The sequence below is a fragment of the Vicugna pacos genome, chromosome 32 (assembly GCF_048564905.1).
Source record: "Vicugna pacos chromosome 32, VicPac4, whole genome shotgun sequence".
NCBI lineage: Eukaryota > Metazoa > Chordata > Mammalia > Artiodactyla > Camelidae > Vicugna > Vicugna pacos.
In genome coordinates this window covers 1,091,589-1,106,185 of record NC_133018.1, presented here as the reverse complement: position 1 = coordinate 1,106,185, position 14,597 = coordinate 1,091,589, and the positions used below count along the sequence as shown (strand labels likewise).

Below are 14,597 nucleotides of genomic sequence, written 5' to 3'. Positions count from 1 at the left end.
TTGCTGATGGGTCATCTGTGTTGCCTGATCTTCTGTATGACCTGCAGTTCTTCTCTGACTGGTTCTTTTTTGTGTTTCCTAGTTCTTTTTAAAAATTCTCCGTGCTCATCTGTTCCTTTTCCCAGTGCAGTTATTCTTACTACATTTGCTTTGACCTCTTTGTCATGCACATTATTTCTCTCTTTTCACTATGTTTTTTACTTAAAACATGTTTCTGTGTCTTCTCATTTTAGCTTGCATATATACCTCTGTGAAACTAGGTGAAACAGTTACCTGTCCCAGGATTAGAGGCGTGTCCTTGTGTGAGAGCACTCCTGTGCAGCCTTCTGTGCCCGGCGGGCTTGTTGGGAAGAGCTGGACCTGAAGTGATCCTGCGCTGCCGTCTTCCCTCAGGAAATGCTGGCAGCCCCTGCAATGGGGGCGGCAGGGCTGGAGTCAGGAACTGGAGCCAGTTTCAGGTTCAAGCAGGGGCTTCTCCTCTGCTCAGTGACTGTTCCAGCTCTATCAGGGGGTGACACAGGGTCCCGTGGGGCTGGAGCAGGATCTCTGTGGTGTTGGGTTCTCCTGGGTGAGATGGCAGTCTCTGCTTTGGTTTGGGAGGTAGCTGAGGCCCCTGAGGGCTTGCAGCGGCCCTCCTGTGCTTGTTTTACCTTTTCCCCAGTGTGCACACCTTGGCTAGAGGGTGGGTCGGGACCAGAGAGATTGGGGCTGCAGCCCTGAGCTGGCCCCACTCCGTCAGGCGTGCACAGGAAAGTAAGTTCTGGGGGTGGCAGGCTCTGCCCTGATGCTAGTGCTGTTCCCTGCAGCGTGTGCAGGGACACTCTAGCTGGCAGTGACTAACTGCCTTTTCAGGGGCAGGGCCACACCCAGGCCAGTGCCACTTTCTCCCATGGTGTGCACTCTCACTGGCAGTGGAAGCCTCCACCTGAGTGGGGAGCAGCATCAGAACACGGAGGGCTGGAGCAGAAGCCTAGGGGAGTCTGGGGGCCCTGCCTGAGCCACCCCTGCAAGCCGGCTGGAGCCCCAGGCAGTGTTCAGCCTGCTGTGTCCCTGCTGTGACGGGGAGTCCGCGAGTCTCTGCACAGCTCTTCAAGAGCAGAGTCTCGGTTTCTTACAGCGCTCCAGCAAGCCCTCTGATTTTCACCCAGCTGAGGGGCCTCATAGTCCCAGTGCTGGACCCCGTGCCTGGGTGCCTGACGCGTGGTTCAGACCATGACGTAAGGCGCGGGTGGTTGTCAGGGCTGGAGCACTGCTAGGACCTCACTCTGTCTGCGCACGGATGCCCACAGCTCCTAGTGTGTGTGGCTGGTGGAGGGCCTTGCGGGGGAGTGGTTGTAACTCTGTTTGGCACAGATAGATGGGGCTCATTGTGATTATTCCTCGCAAAGATGGTTACAATGACAGGACATGCCGTCTGGTTTTCCAAGGGCTTGAAAATTATAATGCGTGATGTGCCCCAGCTGCCTAGTGTGAGCAGCATGACTGCAGGTGCTCTGGGTCCAGGAATGCAAACTCCAGTTATGCTCTTGGAACCAAAGGAGCAGGTCCTAAAGGTGCATATTTACCATAAATGCTCTTAGACGTGTCAGTCATAGGGAAACACCAGATTACGAAACGGATGCTGTCTGAGATTAGCATTGAATTATTATAAAATGTAATGAACCTGTAAGATTCTGGATCAAAATTAGTGCAGTGACCAGTGGAAGTGATCCAGATAGTACATACAATAAGAAATGAAGTCCTGAATTTAATCATCTTGTCTGATTTTCTCATTGAGTAGTAAATGATTAGGGTTTTGACTAATGTTTTGATTAAATTATAGAATGTGATGAGTTGTGTGAAAGTCTAAGGATGTTTGTAGTAAGATTAGCATTGTCATGATATAGTCTTGGGGGTTAATGATTCCTGGGATAGATGAAATTGGCTGGCTACGTGTGCTGGGGGAAGAAGACAGCTTGCTAATGCAAGCAGAGACACTGACAGAGAGGAAGGCTAGTGAAAAGTGAGGGCTAGTGTCACTCAGTTGATTCAGGAAGAATGAGCTGATAAGGCTGGTTAAAAGGCTGTAAGGTGTAATATTAATTCAGAAGATACAATTTTTGATAATCATGTTAATGGTATTACTATGTTTGGAATAATGAGTTTTAGCCTTGAAGAAGGGTTAAGACTTTGTACATAATCAGTACAGTAGGCGTTGGATCCCACAGCTGCTAATGATCGTCCTGGTGCAGCCTCACAGGTGGGGAGCACTGATAGTAGGTGTTACGGTAGCTGATGCAGAATGGGTGCTGAGCGTGGTGACAGTTGCTGTAATGAGTAACGATGATATTGTGCCATCTGAGCATAGTAATGAGAGTATTGTGATTTACATATTAGTATCCATAGAGGACACTGTAAATGCCAAAATGATAGTAATATAGACTAATGCCATTTGATAATTGTGAAGTTAATTATTGTATGAGTCAAGATAATGTTTTTGTTTTAACTAATTATTCATCCTAATCCTTTTTAATTCACTCATAGGCTAACCTGATGGCTGCTAGCAGTGAGATTACAGTTTGTGCCATGAAGAGTTTAGTTTTTAGGTTATTGTTTTGATATGCTCAGGGTAGGGGTAGGAGGAGGGCCATTTCTAGGTCAAATAACAGAGAAGTAGTGACAACTGAGAGTGAAAAAATGGAGAAGGTGGGCGTGCTGACCATATAGAGTCACGGCCACGTGTTTGGGCTTGGTTTTTCTGGATAGACACTTACTAGAGGAGGTCAGAGTGTGAGCAGGACAGGCTGTGAGTCTGGCAGTGCACTGGGGAGTGACGGCAGCACAAGCTTTATTGTTCTTTCTCCAGTTACACGGAAAGCCGTAGGTTGGAAGTCAGTTGTACTGTTTAAGTCTAAAGAATAAAATGCCCATCAGTAGACAGCGGCCTGTAGGAACAATCACACTTCATCTACAAAATGCTCTATCAGGCCGCTGATTGAAATCCAAAATGATTAGATGTAAAGGGAAATTTCAGTTGGTGTAGAAAGCACAGAATGAGAAAAGTAGAGCCAGTAATTTTGTGTGGTCAGTGGAAGCTTTTAGCCATGAAAACTACTAAGCCAGAACTCCATCTGCAGTTGTGAATTTTGTGTTCTCCTGAGGCTTGTCGTGATGTAGAACAAGTTCCCAGAGGAACTGTAATGACTCAGACACGTACTGTTTATGACTTCTTTCTGTTAGATGATGGTGAGCGCAAGTGAGGGGAACTTCGGAGGCTCACAGACTGAAGTATTGTTATAGGACCCTTGTGTGTGGTCAGTGTGGTGGTGGTAGGTGGTGTGTGCACACACTTTATCTTTTTTCTGATCAGAGGTAGAAGGTCGTTTTAGGATCTGTGTGCGTTTGCCTGGAGTTGGGGTTCCTGGGGCCAGCTGGCAGGGCAGGGCTGGGGCCCACAGCCTGGATTAGTGTGAGGCCCTCTCACTGGACTCCAGCAGCCACCCCGGGCACCTCATCCCTTCCTCACTGTCAGCACTTGGCCACTTCACGGGGACAGAAATGAGGGTCTCTTTGACTGGCAGGCCCCGCGTGCTCAGTATTTCTAGATTGAGTGAACACCCCCCCATATCTAGACACCAGATCTTCCCACCGCCCCAGAAGGGTTTCTCAGGCCCCCTCGCAGCCAGTACTGCCCCAAAGCACAATTTTGCTTCTGCCCCACCCTGGTAGTTTCTGCCTCCTTGGACCTGGGTGTATGTGAATCATCCAAGTGCAGTGTAGGGGGTGACAATATATAATTATAATCTATAGTTATATATATTTTTGACGAAAATAATAGGGCTTATTTATATGCATGTATCGTATGTACTTAAAATTAATGTCATCTACACGTGTACTACAGGTAAGGACGGCCATATGGGTGTGGTGATACGATTAAGATGGTGTGCTGTTAAGATCTCCTCCGTCTTGTGGACGTTCTGTGTGCCTTTTGCATGCAGTGCTGAGCGAGGGGGAGTGAAGACCTCCCACTCTGCTTGTGCAGTTGGTTCCTCTTGGTTCTGTCATTCTTTACCTCACGTTTTTCAGCTACTGCCGAAGGGAGACCCTGGGAATCTGGAGGAAGTGAAGGGAGCACCCAGCAGCAGGGGGCGGGGGACCTGGATTGGGCAGGACCAGAAAGCATAAGGTCGGAAAAGTTTGCAGAGAGGACTCAGGGTTGGATGGCAGTTGGTGGGGGATCAGGTAGTGGGGCGCATTCTAAAAGTGAGGTCGCCCGGAATGTCCACTGTGAGGATGAGGGGCAAAGGCAGGTGATTGGTCGAGAGAGGGCATAAAGCATCGGGCGTTGCTAAGGCAGCGTTCAGACAGGAGAAGGCTTGGAGGGAGGCGTCTTGTCCCCTTCAACTGCTCCTGAGAGTCCGCTTGACCTGCCGTTTGTTTTCCTGACCTGCTGACCTGCGCCCCTGACTGAACCCTCCTTCTTCCCCTCAAGAGCTTGATTGACCCTCATCCTTTCTGTGACCCCCCTTCCCCTCTCAAGTCCCCAGCCCCTCTTCCTGTCGCACTCCCTCCCCAATCCCATCCCCAACCCCTGCCCCCTCCCCTCCCCTCCCTGTCCCTGTCCCTCCCTTCCCCTCCCCTCTCACCCCCCACCTCCTGCCTGGGGACCTCAGGGCCCTGAAAGGACCAGGACATGGAGGTGATGAGACTGCTGTTCTGGTCCCACGTGCTGGAGTGTATTGGATACGATAATCTGTCTGTGAGTAAACATCGGGCATCAGGCGTCCTCCTTTTTCCTGGGCTCTTTCACACTGTGGTTAAATCCCTGCTTTCTCACGGGGTCCTTGATGGGAACGCATCGTTGGTACAGACCGAGGCCCTCAGGGCAGGTTTCTTGACCAGCCTGGAGCGGCCCTGGCCACTGGTGTCCTCATCAAGATCTGGGTCCTGTCATGACCGCTTGGACCAAACACAGCAGGGTTGACAGGATGAAACCTGAAATGGTTATTTTACTGCATCAAAGAAGGAAGTGTGAATGTACTAAAAGCCATTGAGTTGTATGCCTAAAATGGGGGAATGTGTGAATTGTATCTCAATAAAGCTGTTTTTTAAAAAGTGAGAAACTCTTACTCACTAGAAGTCATAGTGAAACTGGCTCCTGGAAAGCTTGTCAGAATCCTACTTCAGGCTGTGCACGTTCGAGTCCAGTCCCCGTGCAGTGTGCTCTCCTGTGAGTGCGCCCTTCCTGGTGGTGACGTCTGGCAGTCCTGGGAGCAGTGGGGTCTCAGCACTGGGTTGGTGCTGGTCTGTTAAACAGTGAAGTATCATCTGTGCTCTGTGCTTTCTCGTTTAACTTAGAGCAACTTTTTTTTTCTTTGAAGTGTATTCTTTTCAGAAATTTTAATGTAACAAATATTCAATAGCCCTTTAATTTTAAAAATATTTTTATTGAAGTATAGTCAGTTTACAATGTTATGTCAACAGTTTACAACATTCTGTGTACAACAGAATGCTTCAGTCATATAGGAACATACATATATTCATTTTCATATTCTTTTTTTATCAAATTACTACAAAATATTGAATATAGTTCCCTGTGTTGTACAGTATAAGCTAGTTGTTCATATACTTTATATAGATTAGTATCTGCGAATTTCAAACTCCCAATTTTTCCCTTCCCACCCCTTTTCCCCCTTTGGTAACCATAAGTTTGTTTGTTTTCTATGTCTGTGAGTCTGTTTTTGTTTTGTAAGTCAGTTTGTTTGTGTTTCTTTTTTATATTCCACGTGTAAGTGGTATGGTATTTGACATTTACTTTGTCTATTTCACTTAGAATGACAATCTCCAGGTCCATCCATGTTGCTGCAAATGGCATAATTTTATTATTTTTTGTGGCTGAGTAGTATTCCATTACATGAATATACCACAGCTTCTCTATCCCATCATCTGTTGATGAACATTTGGGTTGTTTCCATGTCTTGGCTATTGTAAATGGTGCTGCTGTGAACATTGGGGTGCATATGTGTTTTTGAATTAAGGTTCCCTCTGGACATATGCCCAGGAGTGGGATTGCTGGGTCATTGGTAAGTCTGTTTTTAGTCTTTTGAGGAATCTCCATACTGTTTTCCACAGTGGCTGCACGAAACTGCATTCCCAGCAGCAGTGTAGGAGCGTCCCCTTTTCTCCACAGTCTCTCCAGCATTTCACGTCTGTGGACTTTTGAGTGATGGGCATCCTGACTGTTGTGAGGTGATACCTCATTGTAGTTTTGATTTGCATTTCTCTGATAATTAGTGATATTGAGCATTTTTTCATGTGTCTATTGGCCATTTGTATGTCTTCACTGGAGAATTGCTTGTTTAGGTCTTTGGCCCATTTTGGGGTTGGGTTTTTTTTTCTTATTAAGTTGTATGAACTGTTTATATAGTCTTGGAATTAAGCCCTTGTCAGTCTCATCTTTTGCAAATATTTTATCCCATTTTGTAGGTTGTCTTTTTGTTTTGCTTATGGTTTCCCATTTGTTTATTTTTGCTTTTATTTCTGTTGGACTGCTAGCAACTTCTGAGTCATCCCTTTCCTTCTCATCTTGGAGGCTGCCCCCAGGGACTCTGTGTCCAGCTAGGCAGACGGGAGCCCTGAGAGCCCAGCCGATGTGACACTGAGTGGCTGCAGCTTGCTGGGATGTTTATAATGGGGAAATGCCTAGGAGCGACATGACCAGGAGGTGGACAAGTTTTCATCTTTTCTTTAGTGAAGTGTCCACGTGCAGAGTGTTGATTTTACCGAAGCGGAAAGGGTCCTACGTGTCCTTAGAATTGTCCAAATATAAAGAAAATTCAGGTACATGCTGTGAAATTTTCACTCTCCCCCGAAAAAGCACCTCCACACCCCAAAAAAGACTTGAGAACACCCCATGGACTTAAGTGGGTTTGTTCTGATGGGCGTGCACCAGATTCTTAGGGATCTGGAAGAATCAAGTGTCAGGAACACTTTGCACTGAGGCGGAATCATGCCACATGAACACTCCACCCAAAGAAGAGCCTGTTCTGTGTCCTCTGAGCCCGCGAAGGAGGGCGTTTCTAGGTCATCTTTGTTGGGATTTCTTCCCTCAAAGGGAATGAGGCTGAGTTCTCACAGGTTAGTTAAGCCCTCTTTCCCACCACAGCTTTGAGCATTTGGATAAACTAACTTGTCCTCCTCCTCCGTTGCTCATGGCCGCTGACTGTCAGGACCTGAGTCCACCGGCCCTGCTGGGTAGAGTCTGGGTCGGAGGCAGCTACTGACGCCAGCGCTGAGTGCCGTGTGTGACAAGCATGCCCGCGACAGAGGGGGTTTTACCAGTTAGCAACTAGATGCTGTTTGTCTCTTTATGCCTTTGATCTGCGTGTCTTTCCTTTGTGCTGAGACCCACTGCTCTCTCAGACAGTGGCTACTCAAAGACAGTGCATGTTTCACACCACACATCTTACTGACCTCAACTGTGAGAGCAGCTGGCAATGACAGTGTTACCGACTCCAGAGGCTGCTTTCTAGAGAGGTTTTATTTGCACAAAACGGAAGCTTGGTGTCTAGATTCATACAAATTACATTGTGCATTTATCCCCCTCCTACAGTACTTAGAAATCAAATTTTTACAAAACTATGTGTTTGCCTTTTGTTTTGGTGACCATACATTCCAGAAGTACAAATTAATTTTCATGGTGGCTGTTAATGGATGTAGGTGCAGTACTGTGAAATATGCATGCGAATTCTTTCTGCTGATTATTTTGAATTCTGTTCTTATGCAACTTCATTCTTATAATTTTAATCACATTATACAAGATTATCAATTATACAAATCCTTATTTATTTCAGAAGTCTGACGTTACGTGCTCTGGTTCAGAATCAAAGTGAACATTGAAATAAAACATGGCTTTTAGAAAGTTGGGCTAAAATAAATCATTAATTTTTGCTAGAATAGTAATTTTGGCATTATTACTAGAGCAAGTCTGCTTTCTCACTCATGTCCAATCTATAAACATACAAATAGATCTCTGTACATCTCTCTGTATTTTAACATATTTTCATTGCTATTTTTCTATACGCTTTGGGTGTATTTTTGGCGATATTTCATAGGGATTTATCCAGGTACTTTGTGAACATACAATAGAAGATGGAGGCCTCCCATGCCCTGTAGGTTTGTGTTTGCTGATTTTCAATTTCAAGTTGGCTTCTACATTCATAAGTTAAGTTCTGTTAACTATTTTTGAAATATTTGCAATGTGTGTCAGCAAAGTCATATCTCTAACGTTTTGTAGATCAGGCTTTTTTCTCCAGCTTTAGTGTAGTGTATTTACATGTAATATCAGCACCAGTGAATACGGTTTGTTGATATTTGACATGTGTACACAGCAACGAAACTATCACCAAACAAAGGCAGCAAACATACCCACACTCCCAAGAGCATCCTCCTGCTCCTTTTGAACTCAAGTGTCCCTTCTGTCCTCTCTGAGGGGCTACTTGAGGGTGTGGTTGAGGGTTTCTCAAGATGATTCTCTGTGACAGATAGACTATGAATGTCTTTGAGGTTCCTCATTATCTCCAATATTGTTTCAGGTCGTCCACACTCTGCTTGTCCTTTTCAATCCTGGGCCTGATGTTTATGGGATTCTGTGGAAGGTTATTGTTGTTACTGCCTTCTGGGGAGTTTTTGGTTTTCTCGTTTTCATCTGGAGGACCGTCCTCGCTGTGAGTATTACTAAAGTACCTGACAGTGTCCTTTTAATCACACCTAACAGGAAGTGTTACAGTCACTGGACATTTTATTTGCCTGCCTGGGCCAGAATCCAGGAGTCCAACCCTCTTCTTTGTTTCCTTATAGATTGCTAACTTGAACAGAAATTAATTTTGAATGGAAATTTGTTGCAAAATGCTATCTTTATAGTAAGAACTCAGTGAGCAAGACAACAATATAAGAAGGAATAATGAGAAAATGACAATTTATAAACCCTTTTCTTCAGTAATGAAACAAACATACCAAGTATTTGGTGAGCCCGTCTCTCCCCAGCTGCCCCTGCCTGTGTGTTGGGTGACAAGGGACAGGGAGGCTCAGTGTTCCCTGAGTGACGTGTGACGTTAAGGGAACATGGCGATTTTGTTTGCCCCCCATGGATGCATTCTTCCATAACCACATTATTGCCACTGAATTTTCGACACGGTGATGATACTCCAGTATGTTGGCAAGGTTAGGGGCTGGCCGCAGTCTCTGATCATCACTTAGAGTTTTGAATGAAGAAATATGTTTTAAGGGTCAGGAAAATGTGTCTTTACATGGCGTCACAGTGGAGTCCTGCCTGGACCTTACTGAGCCGTACCTCCTCAGGTGATGACTCGTGTCTGAGTCAGGAAGCACTTGCGCTTCGTGGCGGTGGCCGCCGTCTGCCCTGCTGCTGCTTGTGCTTGTATTACAGCCGTTGCTCACGTTCATTCTCACCTGACGTCTCATTTGATGTCCGTTTGTTTTTAGTGGTCTTGACAAATCTTACGATCTTGTATGTTACAATTGCTTATCGATTCAACAGTCAACTCTGTATACGATTTCAGGAAAGCTTTCATTGAATGAAGGGGTGTATCTTAGTGTAAAGACTTTGCCTTTATTTTTCTTGTAGTTTCTCCTCTCTCGAAGGTTATACAACAGTCCAGGTTCTGGACTTCAGTGTGGATATTTAGTTTGACAAAAGAAAAACAAATCAGATAAATGATGCGTTGGTGTATTTACAACAACATATTATGAAAATAAAATAGTTCAGTGTTATCAAACATAAATATGCATTATGAAAATTAGATTGTTTAATAAAATGTAAACAGATGTTTTGTTCTAGAATAAGATATTTACCATTGTGCTCTCTATCAGAAATGGTGAGTGAAAGATCGTGCCTTAAGTAGGAAATGCTGATTTTTCCTGATTTTTAATCATATGAATCGTTACGCTGAAGAAAAATGATAATTGTAAATTCAATGGATTACTGTTTTGATAGTTTATTAGAAACTATGTATTTAGAAATTATATATTTTGATATCAAATTCAATGTTTCTCCCTCTCCTAGGTAAAGCCTCCAATGTATCAAGGTAAGATACTAGGGTCTACTTTTCTTTGTAATGTTTTCTCAGTATCGGGATTTGATGTGGGTTTTAATTCAACTAAGAGTAAACACAATGACTTCTAATGTCAGACTTCTTAACTCTTGAAAATTTTACTCCTGGGGTGGTGTCTAAATGACACTGCAGAGGACGTTGGCATCTATTGAGATAAGAGACCAGGAGGGTCTGAGGAGTAGGGAGACTAGGATGAGTTTAATTTTGCATAGAAACCTTTAGGAAGCAGGTGAAGAGAAGAGTCTAACGTTTGGAGTGAGCACCTGACCTGACCTGGTCCTTGGTGAAAAGGAAAGACGCTGAAACACTGCTTGAGCCTGTCAGGACTCTTCAGGCTGAGGGAAGGATGCAGATTGCAGCCAGGCATGTGTGTCACAGCCAAGGGGAAACCACCGTAAAGCTAAAAGGTTCATTACACTCATACTGCCAGGCAGATACATCTCTGCTGCTAATTGGGATAATTCAGTTGTACTGGATTTTCCTACCAGTATGAGAAATTGCTTTATCTCCTTTCAGTTACTTTAAAGCAGATAACTGAGAAGATCAAGACTGTTGAGAAAGAAAACAGAGAACTTGAGGAAAATCTATCCGCTTGGGAGCAGAAGGTATTATTGTCCTTTTGATATTTTTTGTGATTTCACCTTCAGTTCCTTGCCCCTCTGGTAGTTCAGTTCTTTGGCTCTCTTTTCTTTCGTCCTGCTGTCCTGTTCCGTATGTTCCATAAGGGGTCTAGATTCACAGCAAGTGTCCTAGATAAAAAAACAGCACAGGGAGCTCTACTTGATGTCTCGCAGTAACCTATGATGAAAAAGAACGTGGAGACAAATAGAGGTACATACATGTGTGAGTGAAACGTGATGCTGTGCGCCAGAAACTGACATATACTTCAGTAAAGAAGTAAATGAAGCAGGTGTCATATATGTACAGCACCACTTTCTGTATTAGTGGAAGGGGTCACACACAAGATAGGTTCGGCTAGCAGCGTAATTAGTATTTGTAATTCTGTTTCCTTTATTACATACTTGCACAGGCCAACGACACAAAGAAATGCATGGAGGAGACCATTAGGCAAAAGATGCTCTCTGAGGAAGCACTGAAGTTTAAGGTACGAGCCTCTTCTTTTCCTGGATTACATTCTGAAAGCAGAAATGAAAATAATGAGTAACTGTTACTGATTCAATATGTTCTGTTGAAGGAGTACATGCCAACCATGGAGAGGGTTAATGAGAGTTTGAAAGGCTTCATTCAAAGTGCTCGAGCTAAGCTGCAGGCAGCACTGGAGCAGACCGCCCCGCGTCCGCGCTCGGTAAGCGCTTGGCTGCTGCACTGGCTGCGGCTGGGCTTCAGAGGCTTTCCGTGCCCTGGGTGGGCTGCGCGCTCCCGCTCCTCCCACTTTTGGCCACGGCAGAGGGTGGGAGCCTGGGAGCAGAACCTCCCTGTGAACGACGACCCAGAATTTCACGGACTAAATGAACCTGCGTGACTTTTTAACTTCAGAGACTAGGAAATAGGTCTTACTTCCACAACCTGGGGAGTTTTCTCACCACTCACACTGCCCTCCAAGATACATAGAAAATGCCAGGAGACACCTGAGAGACGAAGGAAGTTATCTAGCCGAGGTGCACAGCCCTTAGCCCTGTTTATGTTAAAGAGAGAATTTTCCGTGTGAATTTGGGAAAACTTTATATTCCACTAGGAACACTCATTTGTGAGCTCTTTGACATGAGCAGTTTCCCACCCTTGCTTTCCGCTTGTCGTCCAGCCATGTCTTCCGTTGTCCAGTGAGGAGGAAATCTGTGGAGGCTAGGGAATATCTGTGCCTGAATGTCTTTGTTCTACATGTCTTCGTGGGCTTGACATTTGTCCTGGGCCCAGCCTGGATCAGCCGCCATCACAGGAAACTTAGGGGTGGCTGTGGGTCCTGGCTGAGAAGGGGCAGGATTCCACATGGGTTGAAGAGAAGCAACTGCCCATCAGAACAAACCAAGACTTGCTGGAAGAGATTGACAGGCTGGCAGTGGAAGAGGACCAGCTGAAGAAGGAAATGCAAAGCACGAAGGGTCAGAACGAGCTGCTGGGACTCCAGTGCTAGAACTTGAAGAGACCCTGTCTGCTGTGAACTCTCAAATGGAGCAGACACTGTCTTTGACCCCACACTGAGATTCATGCGAAGTCCCAGATGCTTTGAAGCATGTGTAACGGGACGTATGACACTTGCTTTCTATTCTTTTTAAAATGTGTGTGTTCAGAATCATTTCACTGCCTTCTAGAGAGACTGCTCACCAAAGTCTTGGGACGTGTACCAGAGCTAATATATTTATTTTCTATGGTTTGTTTTGCACTTAACACAATAATTTGTTTTTGAAAAAAAAAAAGTTACACCTTTAAGCAGATCACCCTGAGTTTTCATTGAAATCTAAGTTCATGCTTTGTTTGTGTCCTGTGTGAAGATACTGGAAAAAGGAACGTCTCCAGAGACCTTGAAAGACGCTATTTCAATAAACGCTTCAGGAATTTCAGAGGGAAATGCCTCCAGTTGCAGCAGGATTTCCACTGTACACATGAGCTTTCACAAGGAACAACAATCTCATGTCTTAGAAGATTAAATGTTGATGTCTATTCAAGTTACTTTTCTTGGGATTTAGTCATCAATGGGAATGTTCTCTTTTGAAATTGCTCTTAATAAAGCTTGTGTCCACAAAGCCACAGTGATACCTGAAGAAGTGTGTGTGCAGGAGAATGTCCAGCTCAGCAGCAAGAAGAGGGTAAGAAACATTCCTCACCCCAGAGATGCTTACATCAGAGAGTTGAGCGTCACTGTGTTTGTGTCTGTGCTGTAACACATATAAAGCAGATGACCCGTCTTAGCCGTTTCCAAGTGTACGATCCTCTCGTGTTACGTACATTCACGTTGCTGGGCATCAGTGCTTCCTGAACGTCTTTTCTCACATCTGTCTTGCAGGCAGGCACTTTGAAGACCAGATCTGAGGGTTCTATGCAGAGAGCCATGATGACTGAAGAATGCAACCTGGAAGGTATGTTGCTTGTTGGGAAGAAAACCTCATATGCAGGCTTCCTGGGAGATGTTGTGGCTTCAGTCCTAGACCCCTAGAATAAAATAAATATCATAGTAAAGAGAGTGAAATGATTTTTAATTTGGCTTTCCAGTGCATGTAACAGTTATGTTTACGCTACATTGCAGTCTATTAAGTGAGCAATAACCACTGTGTCTACAAACCCCAATGGTCATAATTTAATGAAAATATACTTTCTTACTAAAAACTACTATCCACCACCGGAGCCTTCAGTGAGGTGTTGTCTTTTCATTGGTGGATGGTCTGGAATTGATGTTGGTGGCTGCTGACCCATCATTGTGGCAGTTGCTGAAGATTGATGTGGCTTTTGCAACTTAACGTAAGACCACAGTGAAGTTTGTCACAGGGCAACTCTCCCTTTCAGGAAGAAGTCCTCTGTAGTAGGCAATGCTGTTTGATAGATTTTACACACAGGAGAACATCTTTCCAAATTGGAGTCAGTCCTCTCAAACCCTGCGGTGGTTTATCAGCTAAGTTCACGCACTCTTCTAAGTCCTTTGTTATTTCAACCTTATTCACAGCACCTTCACCAATAGATTCCATCTCAAGAAACCAGTTTCTTTGCTCGTCCATAAGAAGCAGCTCCTCATTCATGCACATTTTATCATGAGGTTGCAGCCAGTCAGTCATGTCTTCAGGCTCCACTTCTAGCTCTAGTTCTCTTGCTGTTTTCAGCACGTCTGCAGTTCCTTCCAGCACTGAGGTCTTGAGCCCCTCAAAGTCATGCATCAGGATTGGAATCAGTTCCTTCCAAAGCCTGGTTCATGTTGATATTTTCACTTTCCACGAATCATGAATGTTCTTACTGGCATCTAAAATGGTGAATGCTTTTCAGGAAGTTTTCCATTTATTTGCCCAGACCCATTGGTGGTATCACTATCTGTGGCAGCTAAAGTCTTCCAAAATGTATTTCTTAAATAATGAGACTTAAAAGTCATAATTACTCCTGATCCGCGGGCTGCAGAATGGATGTTGTGTTAAGCATGGAAACAGCATTCATCTCATGCATCTCCATCAGAGCTCCTGGGTGACCGGTGCATTGTCCATGAGCAGTAATATTTTGAAAGAAAGGTTTTTTTGGTTTATTTTGTTTTTTCCGCTGAGCAGTAGGTCTCAACGGTGGACTAAAATACTCATGTAAATATATGTTCTGTGATCCAGGCTTTGTTCCATTTATAGAGCACAGAGTAGATTTCCCACGATTCTCACAGGACAGAGGATTTTCAGAACGTTAAATGAGCATTGGCTGTGTTAGCCCCTCACAGGAAAGTGAGCCTATCCATTGAAGCCTTGATGCCAGGTGCTGACTCCTCCTCTGCAGCTGCGACGGCGCTGGGTGGCCTCCCCTTGCAGGTCTCTGCACTGAAACCCTGTTGTTCAGTGCAGCCGC

The 14,597-nt window shown here is 44.8% G+C and overlaps 1 protein-coding gene across 4 annotated transcripts in view; it reads left to right on the top strand.

Moving 5' to 3' along the window:
* The window catches only part of LOC107035079 (uncharacterized), a 144,316-nt gene that overhangs the window by 103,950 nt on the left and 25,769 nt on the right, over positions 1 to 14,597 (top strand). For all 4 annotated transcript variants that reach the window (XM_072953192.1, XM_072953193.1, XM_072953194.1 and 1 more), the window contains 6 exons: positions 8,574 to 8,705; positions 10,064 to 10,085; positions 10,629 to 10,717; positions 11,143 to 11,217; positions 11,308 to 11,418; positions 13,075 to 13,147. In XM_072953192.1, coding sequence (XP_072809293.1) covers positions 8,574 to 8,705; positions 10,064 to 10,085; positions 10,629 to 10,717; positions 11,143 to 11,217; positions 11,308 to 11,418; positions 13,075 to 13,147 — 502 coding nt within the window. The remainder of the gene's footprint in view (positions 1 to 8,573; positions 8,706 to 10,063; positions 10,086 to 10,628; positions 10,718 to 11,142; positions 11,218 to 11,307; positions 11,419 to 13,074; positions 13,148 to 14,597) is intronic.